General features: G+C 49.4%; 1 protein-coding gene across 1 annotated transcript; it reads right to left on the minus strand.

Moving 5' to 3' along the window:
• Positions 1–11,220: 11,220 nt before the first annotated feature.
• Positions 11,221–16,581, minus strand: LOC135914917 (tyrosine decarboxylase-like; the record flags this gene model as incomplete). The annotated part of the gene is made up of 1 exon (XM_065447860.2): positions 11,221–16,581. A coding segment is annotated over one exon (288 nt), but the record flags the coding sequence as incomplete, so codon positions are not given.
• Between the last annotated feature and the right edge of the window lie 2,538 nt (positions 16,582–19,119).

Here is a 19,119-nt window from a genome sequence, read left to right on the forward strand (position 1 = left end):
CTTTTCTGTGTATCTTGATGCCTGTCATCGCATGCAGTAGAACTTGCTGTAGTGCTGCAGAACTTGCCTTGTAGAAATGGGATGTGAGAGGAGAGCTTCACTGAAAAGAGTTCTGCGACTCTTATGAATGGCCAAGTGAGTTTCATCACATGGACTGGCTAGTACTGACACTGAGAAGCTGGGCACTGCTGAGTGTGGATGGGCAATATCTCCAGGAGTGGGACTCCTGCGCCAATTGTGCCATTTTGATACAAATGCAAATTCCTGTGCCAAACTGAGCCAAACACTGAAAATTGATGGAAATTGTGCCAGGCTGCGCCAGAAAGGCTTCGACATGTGTGCTCCGGCAGTGGCTGCTAACAGCGAGCAGATTCGTTCTACAAAAAATAGTGCAGCCATTTACATTCCGCACACCGTGCGAGGGTGCCTCCCGCACATATCTTTTTTTCCTAGAGGAAAAAAATAACTGATGTTCTATGGACAAATTAGCATGGAAATTAAAAAAAATAGTGCCCACAATTTAGATTACTGCTGCTCTTCGGGAGGGTCCATTTTTGTGTTTAAGAAAATCGATTTTCCAGTTGGCAGCTTTGCTGTCCATTCATTGCTGGTCATAACGGTGCTTTTTAGTGCACAGATCTTTAATAAAATAAAGCTCTGAGTGTAGCGAACTTGGCATTTCTGTAGAGGAGTTTCCTAGGTGAAGCAGTCACGAGTTTCAGAACAGTTAACAAATTCATTCTAAATTACTATTAGTGCTTTGAGAATAGTTTATTTGCCAATCTTGGAGCCAGTCGAATTTGAGTGCACCCCCATCTTTCCAATTCCAAAGTATGGTTGAACGCAAAGCTTTCCCGCAATGCAAACCCAAGTCCAAAGCCAATGACGACACAATAAACAAATGCTGAGTGACCCGATGCTATGCATATGTGGTTCGATTGCCTGTTTAGGATTGTATTTTTTGAACGGTGAAATTGAATGAAGGCGCATTTCGTTAATTTGCATAGCCTTTATTTTAGATCATGTAGCCGTTGATTACACTCGCACTTTCACGGACGACTCTACACTTGCACACTATTGCCTTGTGATCGCTGTGGTAGACGGTCAGAGGCTCTGCCATTATAACGTGACACAGCCTGCTTGGAACCGCGAGATTGATGCAGGAACGGTGTTGCGTCGTGGGTATCTGTAGCGTCTTCAGTTTCAGTGAGTAGCGGTCTAACATGAGACTCTCGATCCATTTGCCGTGCTCTTCTGCCACGTCAAAGTCGCCGCACCCGAGGATCGGCGTAGTACGTGTATTTAAGGTCTTCATCGTTTCTGCCAGGAATGTTTCCGCATCACCAGACGTGTTCGATGTGATGTACACGCTGACGATCACAACACCAGTAGGCATCTCGACTGCACAAGCGTCTCCCACATGGCTTCTGCATGCCGTTGCCGATACACGGGATCAGCCTTGCGGCCACGATCGCGTACGGCAGCATCTTCTGCCATGTACTGCACCAGCAGCCTACCCATGGTAACGGCCGAGAATGCATTGCGTGACGCACGTAGAACCCGAGAGACGTGGTGAGATTTTGGGTGCACCGGCAGCCACACTCAACAGGTTAACAGAATCCGTCGCATGCGGCGCAGAATTGCACGCCGCGTCGGTCGGACGACCGCAGCCAATGACAGCGCCGGTAGCGGGAACATCATGACCACGTGGTAGACCCGGCAGGGCGGGGCCGGCGAGCGAGCGCGTTGCGATCGGACTTTACTCCGATCGTGCCTGTGTTTTCCTTTCTTTTTTTTTTCTCCCTGGTCGAAACGCTGGCCTCTTTCGCCGCTGACAGTGGCATATAAATCGGCTAGAATTTGTTAATTCTGACACGAAATAACTTGTAGAATAAAGTGACCTTGAAAAAGTGCGTGTTTTAAAACGTGCAAAATAGTAAATCGTTGGCGTGAATCCCACTCGGAAGCGGTCAGCGCAGAGGCGCTGCAATCGTCTACAGGAGAGGGAGTGTCAGCAGAGTGCGCGGAATGCGTGCCGCGTGATGAATAGTTAGCTGGAAAGAGTGGCAGCTACCTCGAGGCCGCCACGCGGAAAAAGGAGCCCAGGGGACGATGCCCCTTGTCGAGTTCGAATCACGCGGAAAAGGACAAAGGGAAGCAGGGAGAGTAGGAGAGAGTGAAAGGGTGATTATCGCCGGCGACTCAAACATAACTAGTTGCTCAAAAGCAATCGTGGAGAGGGTGAAGGGCGATACAAGAGTGGCGGTAGGGACATTTCCAGGGCGGACACTGGGTTCTGTCATGGAGCGAGCAAAAGAAAAGCTCGCGGAAAATGCCCACGTGCGCAATCTTTTCATAGTAGCAGGTGGGCTAAATGATGTCCTAAACAGGAAAGGGACAGGACTAGGTCAGCGCTTGGCGAAGGGGGTGGATGAGTTGCGCGAGCTATCCCCTCAGGTGCAGATCGTGGTGTGCACGGTACCGGAGGTGCCTGTGCGTGACAGTCACGTACAAAGAGCCGTAGTGGCTGCTAATGAGGCGATATGAAAAATGAGCCGAGAGAAAGGCTTCGAGGTTGTCGAAGTAAACAGGGAAGTGAGAAGGTGTGGTGGTTGTAAACGAGACGGGATCCACTTTAATTACAGGCTGGCACGAGAAGTGGGCTGGCGACTTGATGGTCTCGCTGTTGCTTTTTTAAGGGGGCCGTGGGCGCTCAGGAGGCCAGAGTAGGTAGTAATGAAGAAGGTCCCCTAGAGGAACCTCAGAAGCGCATCACCGTCGATAACAGAAAAAGGAGGAAAGCAAGAAAGAGAGCTCGCCATGCAATAGGCTACATAAACATGCACGGCGGCAGAAGGAAGGAAAAGTGGTCAGAGGTTGACGAGCAGTTAAATAGCGAACAAATAGGGGTGTATGCGGTTACTGAAACCTTAGAGACTCGAAAGAGCCAGCAGTTATTGAGAATTATGTTTGGGGAGGGTGCAACAGAACTAAGCCGGAAAGAAAGGGAGGGGGAGTCAGAATGCTCATCCATCAGGGAGCCAAATGGAAAAAAGTAAATTCACAATGTCAAGAGCATCTTTGGTTATCCGGTACAATGAGTGGGGAAAAAACTTGACTGGGCGTTACGTATTTTGGGACCGGAAATAAGTGCACAGAGAAGAATAAAGAGTTAGTGGAATGCCTAAGCGCTAATATTAAGGGTTTCGGGAATGGTGCTGAAATTGTCCTATTAGGTGACATAAATGCCCATATACAGGATTTAGATTCCTATACCGACAACAACGAGAAGTCAATGCTAGACCTTTGTGAGCAACATAACCTCGTTATCGTGAATACAGGGCCAAAGTGTGAAGGGCAGATCACGTGGGAAGTGGGAAACCGGCGATCAACCATTGATTACTGTCTGGTGACAAGGAATTCATGTTAAGTTGAGAGAAATGGTCATCGATGAGGACGGGTTTAGCAGCATAGGGAGTGACCATAAACGCATCATTTTGAAAATGGGATATGTAGTTGAGAAAGAGAGCAAGGAGCGCGAAATGGCCAGTCCGAATTTGAACGCTGAACAAATAGCAAATATAGTCACTAGAGTCGAGGAAGAACTTGGCAAATGGCCAAGAGTGGGAATATGGTGAGCTTCGAAGTGTAATACCGACAGAAATACGGAAAGAGAGAACATGTTCGGTGAAAAGCAAAAAAGAAACCGAAAAGCTGGTGGAACAGGGAGATACGAGAAGCGATTGCCGAACGACAGAAAGCATCTCGAGCGCACAGGCAGGCAAAAAAGGCGCAGTTGCCGCAGGATGAAGTAACCAGTAAATGGGAAATATACCGGGAGAAAAAGTCTATGGTTCAAATACTGGTGCAAGCAAAATTAAAAGGTGAAAGTGAACGTTGGTTGTCAGAAATACGTGAGAAAACGAAGGCCGCACCTAGAATATTTTGGAACCACATAAAATTATTAGGCAGGAAGCCAGCAATAATACAACATATCCTAGACGAAAATGAAAACAGACTGGAAGGACAAGCGGCAATAAATTACATCCGAAAAATAACAGCCGAATTTTTCCAAGGCAATGACGAGGTTGTATTTGAGAAAAAAAAAGAGCATGAGAGAGACCCACGTGGAAAAGGAGCTCGTGCTGACAAATTTCAACTTGAAGAAAGCGGAAGAGAAAATTCCTATGCGCACAGCGACAGGGCTAGACGAGCTTCCCATTAGGCTGATTAATGAACTAGGACCAAAAGGTAAGGAGGCTCTGGTGAAAGCAGTGGAGGGAGGGAGGGAAAACTTTTGAGTCTTTCGAGAGTTTCGCGGTTACGAGGTCTCCGTCGTCTTCATCTTCTTGGCGCTGGCGCCTTGAGACTTCTCTTCAGCAAGGGTGGGCCCCTATTCCAAGGCTCTACTGAGTCGCGCTGCATCGCTCGCGTGCTGCACTAGGGCCCTTTGGGCCGTGAGCTCGCTGCTGGTGAGCCGACTCTCCCATTGCTCCGCACTCGGGTGTTCGTGTTTGTGGAATGCTTTGTTGCGTTCGCACTCCCAGGTTATGTGGTAGAGTGTAGGTTTGGCACCGAACCAATCGCAGGTGGCCCTGTATTGTGTCGGAAACATCTTATTGATCACGTGTAAGTTGGGGAAGGAGTTTGTCTGTAGTCTGCGCCAGCTGGTCGCTTCCTCCTTTGAGAGGTCTTTGTGTGGTGGCGGATATCTAATTCTAGTTCCTCTATGTAAGTTCAGGGTCTCTGCGCATCTCCCCTCGCAAGCCTGTAGATGGGTCTCCGGGGCATTCGACCACCCAGCAGTGGAAAAAAATTTCAAAGATAGACGAATACCAGACAGTTGGCGACAAAGTTTAAGAGCAAGAACGTACCAATAAATGCATAATTCCCACAGAACACGGAACCCCTTAAAAACGTGCGCAGCTTGCACTAGTGTTGCAAGGCTTGATTCAACAGCGGGGCTTGTGATCACCTAGCTTTTACGGGGCTTGCCTAAGTTGCTTGTAGGTTTTGCGACGTTATGCTAGGTTTTGCTAAGTTATTGGTAGGCTTGGCTAAATCGTTTTTAGGTTTTGCGAGGTTATGGTAGGCTTGGCTAAGTTGTTTGTAGGGTTTGCGAGGTTATGCTAGGTTTTGGTAAGTTATTGGTAGGCTTGGCTAAGTCGTTTCTAGGTTTTGCGAGGTTATGCTAGGTTTTGCTAAGTAGTAGTCTCGGAGGGTTTGACGCTGGAAGTTTTCGAGCAGTCGCAGGCCGGGATCGCTTTCTCGGCGACGTCGAGCGTTCAGGCACCGGGTCTCGCCTTCCCTGGACTGAAACCCGGTATCCTCGATTCGGCGTGCCTCTTCTCAGCCGCAGCTTCGGCGCGGTGTTCCGTATCAGCTCGGTGGCGACGCATCGCTTCTTGCTTGGCTGTGCGGCGCTCTTCCTGGCCAGCCGCTTCTTCTTCGGGCGCCAGGACTTTCTTCGGTCTTCCCATGGCCGCAGCACGTAACCACGCAGTGGAGGAGGCGGGCACAAAATGCGTGTGGATGAATTATTGCCTTGGCAAGCATTTCTTTAAGAAGTGCTCAAATGCGCTACACGCTGAAAAGGTTTCAAACGGGCGATCGTCACGTGAGCCAAAAACAATTTGAAGTATGTGGTTTACTTACAGGCGCTTGAAATTATTATTCCACTTGCTCGAAAGAAAGCATGTGATTTAATTATAGGCACCTGAAATTGTTATTGCAGTTGCTGGAAAGAAACAGCTTCTATATGAAAGTTGGGTCGTGATTCTGACGGTCGCACAAATGAGTTGTAATTATTTTCGTCCCGGGTTCACTACTACGGAACAACCAAGACTAAAATGAAGATCACTACTTGTACAGCACAGTTGAGCTTTTTACAAGCGGAAGAAAACTTATATATATATATATATATATATATATATATATATATATATATATATATATATATATATGATACTCGGTGTGTTAGTTACACCGAGTGTTACACCATGCAAGTCAAACTTCGCTAGCAGCCTCTATCGTAAATCTTTTGTTTCACCATTCAACTCATTTTCACTCTTGCGTGCTTCGTGTGATGAACATGCTTTTTTTTCTTTTTTTTTAAGAAGCGCTGCCGTTTGAACTCGGCATGCCTTACTCGCAGCTCGAGGCAGGCAGCTTCTTTCTTCAGGAGTGCCGGCAGCAGAACTGCCGACAGCCACGCGCTCCTATAGTATCGCGTTTCAATCGCTAGTCACTGTTCGTTGGATCGCAAACCGCCAGCATAACATCCGTTTCTTTCGCGGCAGGGTGGAATCAATCGTCGATAAATTCTATACCCGCCGTGGTTGCTCAGTGGCTACGGTGTTAGGCTGCTGAGCACAAGGTCGCGGGATCGAATCGCGGCCATGGCGGCCGCATTTCGATGGGGCCGAAAGCACCCGTGTACTTAGATTTAGGTGCACGTTAAAGAACCCCAGGTGGTCGAAATTTTTGGAGTCCTCCACTACGGCGTGCCTCATAATCAGAAATTTTGGCACGTAAAACCCCATAATTAATTAATTTAATAAATTCTATGCCGATCTGGCTCGATCGCTGAAAGTGCACCACGTGACAACCGTATAAGATTCGCGCACAAGATAGCATTCTCACAAGGGGAAAGGGGGTCGCTCCAACTCCTTCACCCCCGTTGAGCTTTTCTTTTCCTCTACCGCTAGATCACGTGGCCCCCTTTCTAGCGATGTTCGACAACGACGGCACAGGGTCCGCATAAACAGCTTCCCTGTTAAATGGGTTGGGGTGCATAGGGCACGTATACTAACAAGTCCTGACCAGAATCTTAGTGTTATCTTTGAAAAGAAAATTATGCAATCTGTGGGGATGCGTTACCCTTGCGCCTCCCCTGATGTTTTTCCCGCATAGCGCGTCTCCTGTAGTGCGGCTTCGCCGCACACGCGGCGGTCCGAGTGGTACAGGCGCAGTGCGAGAGATGGCGCTAGTGTTGCGCTGCTGCGGGGTTACTCGGGTGCGGGAGAGACAAGGCGCTCTCTCTTGGGTTCGAGACAGCCAGCGGGACGGACGTGCCGTGCCGCACGTGCAGCGACCCTCTTTCCCGGCGGTTCGGCGCACGGCGGGCGACGACTCCCGCGTGCGCGCCGACCCATGCTTCTGCGAGACCGCCTCGCGTGGCCGCCTTCGAACGCACCACCGTTGGCGTGACCGAACCTGTGAACGACCAGGCGTTGGGATCCAGCATGGGGCGAACATATTCGCTCGCTTCCGGTCGCGGTGAGTCGAACTTCTAGATTTGTCGCGCGCCCATCGGCATGTTGTGTGGATAGCAACTCGGCTAGCAGGCATTGATGTATGAAAGGTGCAATAAATGCCCTTGTGATTGTTTGCACTACTGTGTTGTCGTTCCTTTGTCCCAAGAGTACGGTGTGAGAATCCCAGATCAGACCCCACAAATCATGGTATTGTAGGGGTACTAACATACAGCGAAGATACTTGGAGGTTAACGAAGCAGCTGGAGAAAAAAGTTATGGACCACGCAACGAGCGATGGAACGAAAAACGGAAGGTGTGGGAAACAGTGGTGTGGATTATAGAGAGAAAAGGGAGGCAGCCGATATTCTTAGAATTGACATTGAAGAAAAGAAAGTGGGAGCCTTTGGCAGACCATGTAATGCGTAAGACGGATAACAGGTTAGAGTTACATATGGTATAAAGATACAGAACGTGCTAAGAAAATGGAAGCGCAGTCGACGATGAGAGATAATGAAGATTACCTATCGAAGATAATCTGCGGCGGGGGCGAAACTTCGGCGAGCCGAGATGGCTGGTGGCTGCATCTGCCTGCCTTCTCGCGCGCCTGCTGTCTCTGGAGGTCGTGTAATCTCATGCAAGCTTCGGAGACGAGTTGAAGCAAGAGGCAGCAGAAGTGTTCGTTCCCCTGTGTTCGCGCTCTTCACCACGCCAGCGTTGTGGCAGCAAGGGCGCGATCGGAGATCTTTGTTCGATACGCGTTCTGTTCGGTTGCTGCAATGTCACAAATTGGCAGTTTGCAAAATTTCTGAGAACGGGGTGGAGAGAGCAGCCAATCGGCAAGCGGTGAACTCCCCGGAAGTTTACTTAGCTCGTTTGTCGTCTGCTTGCAGAGAGTATACTACAAAACGAAATGTTTCTCGTCTTCCAATGAATGAAATCTTTGTCTAAATTTTGGTCTTCTCAAGCTTAAACACGTCTTCAAATAGTAGTAAGTGTGAATACTACAATTTGTAACTATTAGTTTCTCTGCGCCGTCCCTAGGTGGTGTCGTGCACAGTGAGAACAAACAAAGAAAAAAGAAATGACAGGAGCAGTGGCGCACTTTTCAACAGGCAGCAACAACATTCCAGTGGCTCGCTGGTACCGATGATGGGGTCGATTTCGCTGTACAACCAAAGCACTATTTGTTTCGAGAAACGAAAGCGACGCCGGAATTCGCTTTCTGACATTTCTTCAAACGCATTTCGTAATGCCACCCGCTCTCCTTCCTCCTCGAGCAACGCCAGCGCAAACACCGAAGTTACCAACACAAGCGCCATTTTTCTCGAATTAAACTATGGATTGGATCCGAGCGTGCTAATCAGCTGCCGAAGCCGCCGTTTGGATCCAATCCAATCCACCAGACGCGTCATGCGAAGCCGGTCTCGTAACGAGCAATGATCGCTCCAAACTTCCCAACTCCCGTCGGGTTCGGCGCCTAGCAGACGACGTGCTTGGTTGCACGATGATTGACAGGACCATGTCGTCATTTCTACGCCACCAAAAACGAGGCCGCGCCCCGCGGCTGGCGACGTCGGCGCGGAGTAGGCCAATCGCGCGCACCGGTAACCGAACGAACGCGCCGAACAACGATCTCTTATCGCACCCCAAGTGTTGGCTGTTATCGCGTGAGAAATGTCAATGTTTGCCTCTTCGCGCTTGACACCATGTTTGCTAATTTAACTACTTAGCGAATGTTTTCTGCAACTCATACGGCCGATAAAACTACGGACCTTACTTCCTATAGTTGTGTATTTGCTATCGCTGTCAATGGTTTGTCCTTCGGGCGAAACTCCAACTTTTTTTATTTCTTAGATTCGAATGCGTTTCAGAAAAAAAAAGCAGTGGGCGAAATTTTATTCAGAACCCTTTACCACGGTATTCCTCATGGTTAGTTTGCCGCTTTGAGAAGTACAGCTCCTTTAGTCAATCTATTGCATTTGGTGCGCGCAATACGAGAATGATGAGCGCACCCTCCATTCTACAAAAGAAACGCGCGCTTGGGCAGTGACGTCGCAGCGAAGTTTGTAGCTAGCATAAAAACCAGTAAGTATAATAAACCCCTTATTGCGGTTTTATATACTTATGCTCCTTTTTCTGGTCTCAAAAAAGAACAAAATATAGACGTTGCGTTATAGATTGACCACGTTGCTATCGTCGCGCAGGTGCGATTTGGCATTCCTCGTGATCAGTCTATTTCGCTGAAGTTCCTCCTGCTTTCATTACTGTAGTATACATAGCAAAGTGTAATGATTATTATTCAAGCGACGCTTGTATTAGCTCACAAGTGGCGTTGTGGTCACACAAAAAAAACTCAGTTTCTCCCAGAGCAGAGCAGCTGTGGGAAAGCGTGGTTTTATGAGTTCGCAGGTGCACCGGCGCCGGGGCGTTAGTCATTAGCAAGGATTCCAGCTGCATAGGCGCGCGCTTACGCTTCGCTCGCAACCAATAAGAGCCGTTTCGCTTCCACCAAGGAGGGAAAGGGCAGGAAAGGGTTTCGCGCGCGCTGCGCCCCCTTCGTTTCCGTTCAGTTGAGTCTCGGAAAAAGGGTGGGACGGCCACGCGTTGTGCGTTCCTCTGAGGTAGGGTAGCCTTCGACGAGTGGCGGTGAGAACTCGCCCGTGAAAGGGCTCGCCGTCGGCGCGCCGGTCGAGCCGTTAGAGCCGCCCGAGCCCAGGCAATCCGACAGCAACGAAAAAATCCCGAAATGAGGGAGCGGGAGGCCGAAGCAATCCGGCGCCATCACCTGTGACTTAACCGTGATCACTTAACCGTCACGGCACTTACCCGTGACGAAGGTCATGTGCACGTAGGACAAGCTTCGCTTACCTCCATTTTTGGTAGGGGAAGGGTTGGTCATTTGTTTCTTTATGATTTTTATTATAGCGTATCGCTGTAAGCGTGTACGACGCAAAGACTGTCCTGAACATTCGTACCGGGGTGGAGCAAGAAATGAACAAGTTTATTATACGTATCCAGATTTACTTCAGCCGAATGGTCAGTCTCTCCGGAAGAAATGTCAGTTTCCGTAATAAAATTGTTTCGTAGGATTGTTTCGTAAATTGATTCAATTGTTTCACGGCTCAGTGACGAAAAATATTGCGTCTGTTCCAGTCAGAATGAGTTTGGCGAGGCCGGGAGTCGAATCCACAACCTCGTGTTCACCAGCACAGCGTCAGTCAATGAGCCACCCCGACTGCTGTTAGACTGCAAAACTAGAGAATATTCTGTAGACCGTGCAGCGACCACTTATGGCGGTCTGCCATGGCCTGGTCAGGGGCCGTATTTTCGAGTGATCACTGGCGGTGACATCACTCTCGGCGTACGCAGTGATTGGCTAAGCCAGTGACAGCACGCCTGTCGCTACTGTCAGATGTTGCGTTGGGCAGGACATCGCACAAATGTGAAAGTATCCTCAGAACTGATCGACGGAGAATATGAACCTTTAATTGTCACCCACAACGATTCACGCGATAGCCAAGCAAACACCAAGGGCAGTATTCTCGACCGACCACTTTCGGGGAGGCGATCACTTTCGCCAAATTTTGCGTGACTCAGGCCCGAACGCGTAGAAGTGCATATAGCCGACAGCGTTCTTGGAGCTGTGCGAATAGAGGAGGAGGAGCAAGCAGGAATAGACGGGAAGACAGGGAGCTTAGCCAGTTCTCATACCAGCTGGCTGCCCTGTTCTGAGAAATGCGGTAAGGGGAATAAAAAATAATATAGAAGAGATATTGCAAAAAAAGAAGGAAAGAAGAGCAAGAGAGGAAGGGGAAGCTCGGTGCAGTGTCAATGGGACGGCCGTCAGCAGTATACTGCGACGCGTCTGGTGACCCTCGTATATCTACGAACGTAATCGTTCGAGAATACCGCCCCTGGCCTCTACGAAGGCCGTGCAGAAAGAAGGACGATTGACGTCACTGACTGCAATAAACGGGGCTCTTTTATTAGTACACAACGCGTGTGTCGCATGCATACAACAGTTATAGCGGTACCCCAAGGGTCCCTTCACACAGTGCGGAAAATAAAGAACAGCTGGGCTTGACACCAGGACCGGAGGCTGGAGTGATGCCGGAGGATGGAACCTGCGACCTCCGGCCATTTGACACGCGTGGCGTGTGAGCACGAGGATTAGGGAGAACATGGGGGGGGGGGGCGAGGGTGTCGGGAGGCCTTTTGTGGGGATTGTGGGGAGAGAGCCGCAGCGTCACGTAGATCGTCTTCCGTCGCGGGACGCAGATTAGCTCGACACCCACATTCTCTGTGCTCCGCCGTTGCATATGCCGCGCGCTCGCTTTCTTTCCTTTTCTTCTTTCTTTGCTACATTCATGCCGTGCCGCTGCGTCTTTTCGTGGTCGCTTGGAAATATGTGCTTCGTGTCCTAAGCTTCCGCGGGGTCCCGCCTCCACTGAACCTGGCACTCGGGGGTTCGTAAGGATGCGTTAAAGCTGGATCCGCACGACGGACCCACTCCCGCGGACGAGCATGACGTGGCTTAGTTCCGCCGAATCACATCGCAGACGGGTCGCCATAGTGATGCGATTCGTTGCACCCCAGTTTCGTTGCACCTATTGAATTGTCGACCCGGCCCGTCGTGTGAATCCAGCTTAAACGGGAGCTGAAGCGATCTTCAAAGCCTCACGCAGTTTCTTCGTGTGGATATTCTAACGCTAAACTTGCGTTTCATTGCGCAGACGCGCGCTACAAGTCGCTCTGAAAAAAAAAAAAGAAAGGATATACAGGGATTCCCAACTATCATGCACCAAGATTTGAAAGCAGGCAAATGACCACGTAACTGGACAGAACCAAGGTAATGTTGTGTGCCGTCGCTTGGAGACGCTCAGATTTTCTTGCATTCCGCGTGATTACGCTAGTTTGAATTAATTTATCACCCTCTCAAATATTATAATTAGATGAAAAGTGTCAATGGAAGAAATGTAGGGCAACATGAAAAACTCGCGATACAGCTTTCTGATGCTCAATATGTGCTGCATAAAAGTGTTTTCGCGAGCGTTAAAGAATCCGCGAACACACGCAAAATTGCCGAGTGACTGGCCGCTCGAGGCACTTTGCGTGTATTCGTGGGGTTCTTTCACGCTCGGAAAAACGCTTTTATGTAGCACGTATTGAGCAACAGAAAGGTCTACCGAAGTTTTTCATGTTGCTCTGCATTCTTTTTCATTGACACTTGTCATCTAATTATAATATTTGAAAAGTTTCTTAATTAGCTAAGACTCATTATGTAATCAGGCGGTTTGCAAAAAAAAGAGAGAAAGAAATCTGGGTACCTCCAAACGCCTCCCACTAAATTGAACAGAGCTGAGTCCGTTGATTGGAGGTGAGTACAAGCACAAACCTATACGAATCCCGTGCAACTCATTACTTTATACTCCGAGATATACGAGAGCGATGTATGCAATCTATGCAAGTCTGCTAGATCCATCCTTCAACACTTGTTGTGGGGGTGTTAAATATATCAAGATAAAATGGCAGTCTCCCCAGAAAATCTACGGACGCGGTGGTCGGCCGCGCTGCTCAGCTCAGAACTTTGGGCCGTCCAGCGAGCCATGGAGGCCGTACGGGAACAACAGCTCCTAGTGGCCATCTAGGCGGCCCCAGGCCAGGGCCTCCCAATCGACGGATTACAAATAAAGCTATCTCACTCACTCACTCACTCACTCACTCACTCACTCACTCACTCACTCACTCACTCACTCACTCACTCACTCACTCACTCACTCACTCACTCACTCACTCACTCACTCACTCACTCACTCACTCACTCACTCACTCACTCACTCACTCACTCACTCACTCACTCACTCACTCACTCACTCACTCACACCCCAAGTGACAGAAAACAACATTACGTGGTTCTGTCCAGTTACGTGGCATCTGCATATTTTAAATCTTGGTGCATGATAGCTGGGACACCCTGTACATATCACGCCCCTAATCCGGGTCAACGGACACGTACGACTAGCCGTAACGGTAAAGGCCGACAGAATTCGGTGAGCATTGGATATCCCCAATGAGGACATCGTAATTCCGGAGCAGCCAAATGAAAGCGTTCTATTTGAACGCACGATTTTCTTCAGTTTCGTCTTGCTTGTACGCTCTTTTGCAACTCGAACGTTAGGTTATTGTACTAGGACGACACGCGCAGAGGAAGACCGAGGGCTTTCACTGATTACATTCAGCCAAATTTTCTCAAAGATCTCTATTGCTCCTTTTAATAAATTAGTAGGAATTGAAAGAGTCACAAGGCCATACATACGGCCCAAGGCTAATCATATTTCGGCCTGTATTAGCGCTACGGCAGATTCATTGACACGACGGTGAGCGCTCATCGAAGTCGCATGCAGTTCCGTTTTCGTGTAATTCCATCAGAGTCGTTCGAAGTCTAGCCTGATTAACATTTGCCGATATCGCGGCCGCATCCCAATGTAGTGCAATATTGTTGGAATAACGCTTTTGCTTTGATCACTTTGTGGATCGCGCGAGCATCAAATTGCTTGCCCATAAAGACAGATCTGCAACGACTTGATTGACCGATGAAACCGGAACTTAACGTTGTTTTTATTTACCTATCTGCACCATAGACCACAACGAAACGTAGTGAAATTTCTTTATCGCTTCATTCTTTTCCCTCGTTTTGCTTGCTGACAGTATAGTGACATCGTTATTATCGTTTCACCGAAGGGGTTACGCAATTTAAGTGCTGAAGTTGCTTTATGAGACTGCTAAACTTCAGCTATAAGCTTTTCATAAACGATACGAGAGCGCCCCGGTTCGATGAATTCATTCCCGCAGCCGCTGTATCCCCCTCTTCCATGCAACCGAAAGTTATTTTCACGGTACAGCCGTAAAGGTGTCAGCGCACGCGTTGCGTAACGAGCACCGATGCGCGAGTCTTTGCGAGCGAACAACGCACAAGCCACTGCACCCCCTTTGTCTGCGGTCACCCACGCTCCGACTTCTCTGCGTCCGTGCCACATTGTTTGTTCTCCCGCGCATGACGTCATTTACGGGCGTACCGGCGCACACCTTTTGCTATGGTGCTTGCGAGCGGCTTATGCTTTCAGACTACCGCCTAATATATAGCAGTCACATTGTGCGTTACTCGCGTAACGAACGCGTCGTTATGCGACTCCTTATTGGACAATGTACGTGCGGTGACGCCTATTCTTAGAGACGTTAACGGCAGTAATCCGAGTCTTACAATTTGGAAGGTTCATAGCGCGGCCGCACTCCCACAGTTGCGACCGCGCGTCCACGCTGCGTACGACGTTCGCAAGGGTCGCAGTCAACTACCGCACCTTCGCGAATAAGTTACGTCGGTATGTTAAGCACTAGTTGTGACTGGACAACCAACATTTGCGGCATCCGCTATCTCTATGAGACGTACGCTATACGCGATTGTAGTCTACAACGCGGGACGCTCAATATGAGAAAACAAAATGGCAGTCCTCAGTTCGTTTATCCTTGAAATGTGCTCTCTTTTGGAACACGTGACCTAATCACGGCCGTTAAGTTAGCCGTTCTGTAAGGAAATAAACTGGACTGAACTGAACGTTAGGCATATATGTGAGCATAACACGGTGGTCTATAGCTCCATCCAGACCTATTCCGTCATCTAGTCCAGAATATGATACCGAATCAGAGGTCCCTGTAGCCCTTACGCGCTGGGGCATAGAAGGATCATAGCGCATATCGCCAATTTGGGGCCCGTATTCGCAAAGCTTCTCTTATGTAAGGGAGCTTCCTCATTTGCCAGCGTTCCGGCACTCGCTGTTCGTGATAGCGATCGTCGTGATAATAATGAAACGACCACCGCGCTGACGGCCAATCGCAGAAGCCGCTTAAAGAAGATAATTTTTGCGAATGCGGGAGCTCAGAGATAGCAACTTCAGCATCGCGAAGCCGCGCTAACGTAGACATGAGCGTTTGGTAGATCACGGCATTATGCGACACCGTGATGAACCAAAACGCATTGGAAAACTTTCTCTCGTCCCATCGATCTTCTCTCCGAAAAAAATAATGTACAAAAATAGATTCGCGATGATAAGCCTTTCGCTGCCGATATGTTTTTTTCTGCGGATAAGTGGAATGCATTCAGTCGTCACAAGACGCCGCACCTTGCTCTTGTTCGCGTCCATGCCTTCACGTGCCTTCACGTTTACGACAATATGCCTGCGATGCGCTGAAACGCTCTAAATTTTGTCCGTTCGTATACGTATTACCGTTTGCAAATACCGGGAACGTAGACGCAACCATGGCCCACTGATGGCGACACGTTGGGTCGCTGAATTCAACCAGAGCATGCATAATTACTACTGCCGCGACCGACTCCGTTTCGCTTGTCTGCTGACATAAAGTCGTCGGCAGAACGTAATATCCGCGCATGTATGTATACGAATTGGCTCTTTTCACTTCAACGAGAACACTCAGGCAATCCACTTCAAGCGTGTCGAGGTTGAACACAGCTTTGCAAGATGTCCTCACCAGAGCAGCTGCAGTGCTCCCCAGTTGTACCCACCGATCTGATCAGTGGTTGCACCCGTCAACCTGTCCAGCATTTCGCAGACGGTAAGACGCGCAGACAATGGAGAGTTCTAGGTTAGGGGGCGCAAGGGGTTTGCGTACGCAAGGACTAGGGGCGACGGTACTGCGCATGCGCAGACCAAGACGGAGGTGTCTGCGCGTGCGCAGTACCGTGGCCCCTAGTTCTTGGGTACGCAAGTCGCTTGGGTCCTCTAATCTAAAACTCTCTAATGGAGCACACATACTTGTAGCAGCGCATAACGTGCCTCCCCCTCCCCCGTTACGCTCACTCGATCCCCTTCGGGTAACAGGCTCTCTCTCTCTACTCGGGCAGCTGTTCCGAGCACAGCGAACGACAGTGGCACGCGTTCCCGGCGGAGTTGCTCGTGCGAAGACGCTCGCGGTGGTCGCTGCACGCGTGCTGGTGCGCCGGCGGCATGGGCGGCGGCGGCGCCTAGAGCGGGGCGACCACCTCGCCCGTGTACGTGGGCGACTCGGCCGGGGGCGACTCGCTGGGCTGGCCCCGCGGATGCGGCTCGCTGCTCGTCGAGCCGGACAGGGCGCGCACGATCTTGGGGTTGTACAGCTTCGGGTCGGACACCATGCGCACGAAGAAGCTGCGCCGGTAGCGCAGGCTGTGCTGCTTCCGCTCCAGCACGAACACCTCGTCCGCCGACTCCTCGCATATCTTGGCCTCCTGCGAAGACGGGCGGCGAGTGGGCGCGTGAGATCGGTCGCTGCTTCGCCGCCGTCACCGCCTCGTCAGAAAACCGGCGATTCCCTGGTTCGCCACCCGAAAAACCGGTTTACGAACCCCAATTCGTGACGACTCAGTTCCCGTTATTTTTGGTATGAACTGTCTCGCCGAGGGGATAGTCAGTGCAATAACAGTGGCACGGTGGCGTCCGAGCCAGTGTCGAACGACGAAAGGAATGAAATGTAATAGATCCTTGCGAAATACGACTCCGGGGGGTGGGGGGGGGGAGGAAGGTATTCTGTAAGAATCCACGTAGTGGACTGTCCATTTAGGCCGCTGCTTATGGGTGCAGCTCTACGAGAGAGGAGGGGACGAGCGGCCCTAGCCAATCAGCAGCGGCCGAAATGGACAGTGCACTAGGTGGACCCTTATAGAATACCCCCCCCCCCCCCCCCTGATTTAGCACGGCGGCGCTTTTCCGCTTAAAGTTAACGTACGAGCGCAGCGCCGTCAACGGACTCGTGCATGGCGCTACCCTTTTTGTGTGGAGGAATGGTGTTATTCAAAGAACATGTGCCGTGGCATTTTCTAATGCTTACGCCGCATGAACCGTCATGTTGAATTTACTTCATGGGAAAGTACCAAAAAGTTGGTTTGAGAGGGTCAGTACAAACGGATGAGAAACGAACAAAAATGGACAAAATCAAGAGCGTCAAGGATATCACCGAAGCGCCATTTAATCCAGTTCGTGAAAATGACACTAACCAGATATGTTAAGTATGCTTAACCAGTAAGCTATTCTTTGAAATAATCTTTGCGTTTCTTTGGCTAAAGAATCTTATCCGCGCAGGAAATGAAGGCCGAACTTACCTTTTTGAATTACGCCCCAAACCATGCACCGCGCTGACGACGTCAGTGTGACGTCACGCATTTTACTACATGCTGGCCTTTTACTGTTTCGTGAAGGCAGACTTCTCTAAAACAAGAACAACGACAAGAAAGAACGTCCTCGTTGAAATACTCTACCAAGGAAAGTTTCTTCACGCGGTTGCATCCATCTCCAACGGCACGTGGAAAGGCATACACAGACATACGCTTGTTTAAGTAACGAGGTAATGTATAAAACATATCACGTATGTTCAGGACTGCCCTTAGGTTAACCTTTGCTCTGCATCTGTACATCAGCGAAGGTAGTGCCAGAATAACCATGTCGTTGTCGTAGAACCATTACTCCTAATTGACCACAGCCTTGAGCATCTATATACATTTTTACCTGGACATGTGTCTTTTCTCGAGCAGTTAAAAAGTTGGAGCCTGTATGGCGCCGCCCAAATTTGGCGTAGGAAGAACATGTTTCCTGAATTGTTGGGCCCTGGGCCTCACCAAGATCCGCAAGGAACTACGAAGCCCCCTGTTTCATTTTTCACCAACTCGAATATTTCACCATCTTGGCGCCATGGTCAGAAACGAAGTACTTCGTTTACCCGTTGAAACAGTTGTGTGATAGTGCACTGTCGTGCGTGAACTGCTCCTTCTGTGACATCTAGGTATTTGTTGTCACATTTGCAATATCATGCGGGGCGCTTGGCCGATCAGTTGTCAGAGATTGGATCTCTTTGTCGCCGTTGAGAGGAACGAGCACGACGCAATGTCAAAGAGTGAAGTAACCATTTCTCGCCTACTATATACTGCTGGTCGTCGCGAAGGGACCTTTGCTGCCCGTTATACTATATTGATTGTTTTTGTCTGTGTCAAGCCATGCAAAGGAACCCGAATGCGAAAGCAACACATGGTCACCTCGTTACTGAAAAAAAAAACTTTATTAACAAAGAAATCGGAAGTTTCTTGCAAACGCACAAGGCCTCTGGGGGAAAGGTAGAGGGAAAGGAAACGGTTAAGAGGGACATGAGATAAATAACGTTTATTTGAATTAGAAGTAGAATAATTTACTTGCAGAAAGGCAGAGGTCAGCCTGAGCGTTTGCGCTCTAACCTGATAGGAAACTAGGAAACACAAAAAGAAGAAAGAAAGGGTGATAACAGATAATGGCATCTGTGAAGAAACGACAGAGTCCCGGCTGCTCTGGGTATTGTGGAGGTGGTTATGGCGGAATTAGGTGTTCATTTAGTATTCCTTCGTTGGTTCGTTCGTTCGAGTATAACCGACACACGGATCCCACCAAGATTTTCACTTTCTGAAACCTGATTTCTCGAAGTTGTAGTCGTGTATGTGTGTCCTTACGTTTTTTCTCGTTTTATTTTTTCCTTATTGTCGCACGTACTCTCTCGTACAACATCATAGGGAACACGGTATAGCTGCCTTCAAGAGGCCGCAGTGACCGAATTAACACAGACGCTTTACGTGAAAGCTTTCAGTGAAACTAAATTTTCAACGGGGAGCCTACTTGCTACATCATGTCAGGTTCGAACCCAGACACCCCGATTGATCGTCGCTTAAATCCGAATTCGGTGTCCTTTATGACACCGTGTACACCTGTCAGTAACGGTTCTAGGAGCACAGAATCCGCGAAAAAAAAAGTTACAGTTTGAACCCTGTAAGACTGTTTTTAGCGCGGACGAGATA

The sequence above is a fragment of the Dermacentor albipictus genome, chromosome 2 (genome assembly GCF_038994185.2).
Source record: "Dermacentor albipictus isolate Rhodes 1998 colony chromosome 2, USDA_Dalb.pri_finalv2, whole genome shotgun sequence".
Taxonomy (NCBI): Eukaryota; Metazoa; Arthropoda; class Arachnida; order Ixodida; family Ixodidae; genus Dermacentor; species Dermacentor albipictus.